The sequence below is a fragment of the Lynx rufus genome, unplaced genomic scaffold (genome assembly GCF_022079265.1).
Source record: "Lynx rufus isolate CCGP_SWC_20201006 ecotype Redwood Valley unplaced genomic scaffold, mLynRuf1.p SCAF_2, whole genome shotgun sequence".
NCBI classification, from domain to species: Eukaryota; Metazoa; Chordata; class Mammalia; order Carnivora; family Felidae; genus Lynx; species Lynx rufus.
Genome location: NW_025814834.1, coordinates 20,511,941 through 20,518,606, shown reverse-complemented (window position 1 = coordinate 20,518,606; position 6,666 = coordinate 20,511,941). Strand labels below are relative to the sequence as shown.

At 46.8% G+C, this 6,666-nt stretch overlaps 1 protein-coding gene across 1 annotated transcript; it reads right to left on the bottom strand.

The window, feature by feature from the left end:
- Positions 1 to 579: 579 nt before the first annotated feature.
- Positions 580 to 954, bottom strand: TNP1 (transition protein 1). Its single transcript, XM_047083503.1, has 2 exons — positions 816 to 954; positions 580 to 608 (listed from the first exon to the last, which is right to left on the bottom strand). The coding sequence occupies exons 1-2, from the start codon at positions 952 to 954 to the stop codon at positions 580 to 582; spliced, it is 168 nt and encodes a 55-aa protein (XP_046939459.1).
- Positions 955 to 6,666: the final 5,712 nt, after the last annotated feature.

Below are 6,666 nucleotides of genomic sequence, written 5' to 3'. Positions count from 1 at the left end.
CATTCGTATTGCCTGAACGCCATAGGCTCTGCCCAGGGTGTCTCCCCATCCCTAACAGCCTGCTGGTCCTGCCCGTTAGCCCACATAATCAGATAAATTAGCATGGAGAATTCTGTATCCACTCCTGGGACCAGTCTTTTAGCTTTAGTTTAGCCCATGGTTTGGGGTTGTGCTAAAACCAGAACGGTCTCAGAAATAGCGGTCATCAGTGCCAGTCTCCAGGTTCTAGCTCCTTCTCAACACCTGAATACTGTGATGGTGCCCCGCCAGTGCTGAGGCCCACGGACAGAGTCAAGGACAAACTACGGTGATGGTTTCCAAGTTATGTCGAACGGTTTCACACCTGCCAATTCTTTCCCAAGTCTGCCCAAGCCCATTTTCCAGCCAAAAGATCAAAAGGAAACCTTTCCAACTTTTCAAAGTTTTATTGAGATGTTGAGGAGAAACAGTCAACATATACATTCCTCATTTCGTCACGATTGGCATTTTACCCACACGATAGGTTCTTCTCTGGCTGTCGTCCTCTCGTCGCTGCCTGGCATTGTGTGAAGTCCACCAGGACAGAGCCCGCGGGTGGCATCACAAGTGGGAGCGGTAATGGCGATTGGCTGGAAGGGAAGGACAGGTTTACAACAGGGACCCCAGTTAGAACACCCCCATTCATCCTCTTCCCGCCTCAGTGCCTGGAACGGGGCTGGAAATGAAATTCTCAGGCTGAGATTCTGGGTCCTGGAAAAGCTAACTGGATCCAAGAAGGAGGGCCCGCGGGGCAAGTCCCTCATGTTTGATCACTCCCTTGCTTCTCCCTTACTCACAGTCATCTCCCCGTTTTCTACTCTTCAGACTGCCCTTCCGGTATTTTCTTTTGCTGCCCCCTCTCTTGACTCCCTTGTGAGGAGCTCGGTTCTTGCCCCTCCTCATGCCATGACTCTTGAATCTGCGGCTGGTCGACATTGTAACTTCTGCCAAAATGAGGGGCTTTGCAGGGCCCGGAGGCCAGGGGTCTGGGTATTTAAGGCCTTAGCCATTGTGACCCTGAAGGGGTGTGGCTTGACAGGTGGGTGGGGCTCCCCTGTGATGTCCCTGGCCTTTGTTACACTTTGGTCATACATGAGAAATAAGGTGGCCCCTCTATAATGCAGCTCTAGACTGTCCTCAATTTTGAGGCCTTTTTTTATATTAAATAAGGTTTCCCAGACAGGTATCATTGAGCAACTAAGTTTCAGCTCTGTGCCAGGCATCTGGGGAGTACAAGAGACCATTAAAATAGGTATTTCCTGGAGGCGCCTGGGTGGCTCAGTCTGTTAAGCTCCTACTACTCTTGATTTAGACGCAGGTCATAATCTGACCATTTGTGAGTTGGAGTCCTGTGTGGGGCTCTGTGCTGACAGCCTGCTTGGGATTCTCTCTCTCCCTTTCTCTCTGCTCCTCGTGCTCTCTCTCTCAAAAATAAATAAATAACCCTAAAAAAAATAGGCATCTCCTGCCAGTAGGAATTTAATGGCTGTTGAGTGTGTGCACATGCATGTGTGTTTAAGTCTCTCACAGCATTGGAACATCACAAATGTATTTCCATAAGGACGTGACTCCGGGAAACCCAATTCAACACGAGCAAAATATAAATACTTCTCTTTCTTCTAACTGTGACACTATGGGCTGAGTACTTTTGTAGGACTGTCCTGTACATTATAGGAAGTCTGGCAGCATTCCTGGCCTCAACCCGTAGATGCCAGCAGCGGTGACAACCAAAAATATTTCCAAACATTGCCTCGGGGGGGAGGGGCACAATCACCCTCTGTGGAGAACCATCGGCTTAGCCATTTCAGAAAATTCAGTCATCAAATATTTGTGATCAGATAGTATGTAAGATGGTTATGGATAAAACCAGACAGACTCTGTTTTCATGGCGGCTTTCAGCCTGATCAGGGAGAAAGCCATCAGAAATTTGCACAAATCAGTAAATAATTACTTCCCAGCATGGTGCAGGATAATTACATCAGACACGGTGGAGGATGTGGTTGGAGAGAGAGGCAGAGGCCAGACTAGGCTCCAGTGCATTGGGAAGCCATGGAAAAATGTTTAAGAGGATAATGTGAGATTAGAGGCTGCTGGGTAGAGGCTGGATTGGTGGGGAGGTAGAGTGACTAGAGATTACACAATAGTAATGGTTCAGGAGAGAGAAATACTTGATGCTCGGGCCTGGGCCAGAAAGGGTGCTGATCAGGATGTATAGATGTAGACAGGAGATACAGACTTGGTGATGGATGGATTGGCTTTGGTTGGTGAGAGCAGAGGGTGTAGAAGGTGTGGCTTTTGTTTCTGTGTAATACTTCGACCCGGATGCTGGTGCCACTCACTGGGCTAAAGGCCAGGCATGGGGGCGGTGATCATCATGCATTTTGGTCTAAAACTTTTTCAGAGTTGAGGTGCCTTTGAGATCTCCAAATAGAGATACTGCATGATTGCTGGGCACCTGGGTGCGGAGCTCCAAGCAGAAGTGTGAGCTGGGGATGTCCCCGTCCCCAGCTTCCCCAGTAACGGATTCAACATCCAACCTTTTCTTCTTTGTCCTTCATAACTTATACTCATTCAGTCCCTTGGAAAAACATTTCGATGGAACTTGATCATTATTTTCTCTCTCTCTCCCTCCTTCTCTTTCCCCTGCCACCATCTCATTCAAGAACCAAACACCCTGCGTGCAGCAGGTTCATAGCAAAAGTTGGGTGAATAGAAAAGAGAACTCATTCAAGTTCCATTCTCTATATTTCTGATGTCTATAGAGACAAAATGACAAGTCTTGTTTTGAAACCCAGAGTCCTTGAAAAGCCATTATAAGTGACACTTTCCATTATCCTGTTTCCAGACGGGTTCTGTTGGAGTCTTTGATTTGTTCAAAGGGGGAGGAGCTTCAGGAAACAGGACCCAGCCTTCCCTTTTTGTATCTTGGGACTTCCTTATGTACCTCAGCCTAGTTCCTTTTATAAGCAGGCTCCATGAAAGCAGTTTAAAAATTGCGTTCCTTCCTATCTGTTCCCAAGGCCTTGAACAGTCCTGCCACAGAGCGGGAGCCCAATAAGCATTTGGGGACTATTTGTGGAATAAACTAAAAGTCCTTCTGTTTTTCTGACTATCTGATTCCTCCCCATTTTGTCCCACCTCTCCAGGAAAGGCTTCCCCAACTTTTCAAATTCTCATTGTTTTTCGTAATTTGTCCGAAGCCCGTGGTCCTTTAATACTGTTCTCAAAGTCAACCAAAGCTAGGTGTGTCATACCCTGTTCTGTTTCCCACATTGCTATGTGGTGTGTGTGAGTCTGATCTCAAGAGGAGGCCGCGTGTCTCAGTTCTGGTCCTGACTGTTGCATAAATGTCACTTCTCTGGACTTCAGCTCCTTTATTTTTTGTAAACAAGCTGGTTGGGTTAGGTGATCCCTGATGTTATCTGACTTTTACAGTAGGCTTCTTGTAGTCAGAGGCTTTGTTTTTTTTATTTCTACTGCATTTCTCATGGGCACTGACGCAGTCCACAGTAGGTGATCAATAAACATTTATTCATTCTTGCTACTTGGGGATTATGAGGACAGACAGTAAGACACAGAGTGACTCTGAATACCACATAGGAGCATTTCTAGACAGGGAAGGGTGAAAAAAACATTGTTTCCATCATAGGCCCTGTTGCTCCTGAGGCTGCTTGCTGGCTAAAGCATTGGCAGGAGAACTGGCCTCCTGAGTTGGAATGACATTTTCTGGATGGTCCTGGAGACTGGATAGTATTTCTGTACCCAACACCCACCCCCCAAACTCTCAAGTCCATCCCATCCCCAAAGACCTACCCTGCCAAGGGGAAGCTGAGATCACAGAGAATAAGGCAGCCAGGCTTGGGAACTGATGAAGAAACCAACAGAGTCCCCTTTGCATAGGGTTAAGGAGAAGTTCTGGTTTCAGAAACTCAATGCTGAGAACTCCAGCAGCAGAAAACCCAGTGTGGGGGGAGGTGCTCACAGGCCTGTCCCTTGTGGGGCTGGGGGTGTTTGGGTTGGCTTCTGGATCAGACCTCCTGGAGTGAGGACAGAGCACAGCTGAGCATTGGGCATTGCTGCCTGTCTCTGTTTCTCTTTCCATTTCAGCCCCAGTGTTGCTTAAGCCAAGGGCAATTTAGATAGAGCACAGTGAGTTCACTCCTGACACTTGGTAGACCTGAAGCCAACCTTTTTTTTTTTGAGAACTGTTTGTTAATTCAGTCTGCTGAGTGTCTCCTTATCTGTAATTTTACTCTTTCTCCCTTTCTCTTTCTTTCTTTCTTTCTTTCTTTCTTTTCTTCTTCTTCTTCTTCTTCTTCTTCTTCTTTCTTCTTCTTCAGATGAAGAAACTGAAACTGAGGCACAGAGTGGTTACATGAATCCCTTCAAATAACCCAGAGATCCCAATGAAACTATTTCCTCCATACTTTGGCTTCCCTGGTGGGTCTTAATTTTGTTTCTCTTCATGAAAGGGAATGAATGCTTTCTGATTGCTAAGGGGACATGGAGAGAGAACCGAATTCTTTGTCCTTTCAGAAGAGGAGCTATCAGCTCCCTCTCTCTAGGGCTGAGTGTTAGCTTGTCTGAAGACAGGTGGATAAACAGAATAGTGTCTTTATCTCCTAGAAGGGTGGCCAAAGTGGTGCTGGCACTCCCAATGGCCCCTCTCTTAGGTTAGGGAGGGGCAGGCTTTGGGCATCACTGTTTCTGACGTCAGGCCTCTAGTGGGGCCCCATCTCACCTCTCCCGCTCAAACTTACTCCATTAGTTTTCCTGGCTAGCCCAAGAGATGCCTTCCCAGGGATAGATCTTCCCGGCAGGCTGGGAATTGGGGCTTATGAAGAAGAAACATGGAAAAGTTGCTGACAGTCCTTACAAATGTTGATGACTCAGTCCAAATCCCTCTCTAAAACCTGAGTCTCTCCAGATGTTGACCTCAGCAGGGAAGTGGGGACCTTCTACCCTGTTCACATGCACACCCTGTCTTCTTTGCTCTTGCAGCTGCTGCTGTTTGGGTAGGTGAAGGGGGCTCAGGCAGGCCATGGGATGGGAAATCTGCCGAGAGAGGGGTCTCACCAGGGGCAGAGGTCTCTGAGCTCAGGACTTATCTCAGGTCTCCGGTAGGGAATAAAGAGAAACCAGGGCCCAAGACCAAAGAAGGAGGGAACTCAACTCCATTCGCCTCTTTCCATCCAGTTCTGGGAAACAAGGGAGCATCACGGTTTGGATGATGTCTGGGTTCTGCCTGAAGATGTGTTGGGATTCTTTCCCATTTATCCTCCAGGCTCCTTTCCCATCTTTTTTGACTGCTTTCCCAAAACTGTTTCTCCATAAACAATTTCTATTTTCCAAGAAGAGAGAGATTGGGCTGCTAAAAGACGGGAGACACAAGAGCGGTGGCCCTGGGTGGTTCCTCAGGAGTCACCTGGACCCCTTCTTTTAGAAGCCAAAAGGCTTATCCAAGGGCTGCACCCTCGTGGTGCAAGAGCCATGGCTGAACCCAAGATTTCTGATTCCCAAGACAAAGACTTTCCACTGCTCCACACTGCCTTCCCTGCTTGACTTAAAAGTAGATCTGGTCTCCACTCTCCACTGTATTTGCCTTTTCTTTCTTACATGTGCTTCTAGGATCACAGTGAAGGAATCTAATACTGAAGGAAGATGGAGAACCGGGGGGAAATAGTTCTTAGAGGCAGGGTGTGAATTTGGAGGTCTTCTGCACAAATATAAATTCTCATTTGGAGAGAACTCCAAGTTTTATTTTTGTTGTTATTTTCGGACTTAATGAAAAGTTACTTGAATATGTCAATTCCTCTCGTAACTATTAACAATAAGGCCACGTGGTGTAATATCACACAAAGTAAATCCAAATTTTATGCTTCAGAAACTTCCAAATAATGTTTTCACATTAACTACTCCCCTGACCACACTGACTATAACTCTGTCTATAACATTGTGAAGAAGATGCTGTCCCTTGCTGGAATTCACTGGGAGCACAGTTCCCTTCAGCCATAAGACGAAAACAGGGCTGTGTCCTCTGAATAGAAAGAGGGGTGTTAGTGTCCTCTGAATAGAAAGAGGGGTGTTATGGTATGAAAGTATCACACATATTCAATCATTTGGCTTCATGTGGTCTTTAGGAACAAACGTGTTTTATCCATCTACCAACTGGAGTAAGGAACTTTGAGTTGGTAGGGTTGCTAGAGAACAGTTTCATAATAAATAGGTCTGGGGATGAGGGTAACTTGGCCAAAGTCACGAATTATGGGCAAACTTAGATCTCAAGCCCAGATCTCCCCATCTCCAGTCTAGGCTTATTGCCACTGTGCCTTGAGGCACTACTATTGAGATTTCTGGCCTCTTTTTTTTTTTTCCTGTGCCCTTTCTCTGCTTTTCTCTTCACCCTTCATGTTCCGAGAGCCACATTCCAGGAAACTTTTCCCTCTTGAAATCATCCCACCTGCCAAGTACAATCATGTCACTGAGTTTGAGGACACCTGCCCTGTGAGGGGGAGAAGAGTTGCCACCAAAAGGGGCCAAGGACTGGAGTGACAGATTGTTGCCACCTTCAAGGGTCAATGCCTTTGTAATTGATTGCAAGGCATTGTGACCAACGTGCCAGTAGGGCCCATTGGTCAGAGGAGACTC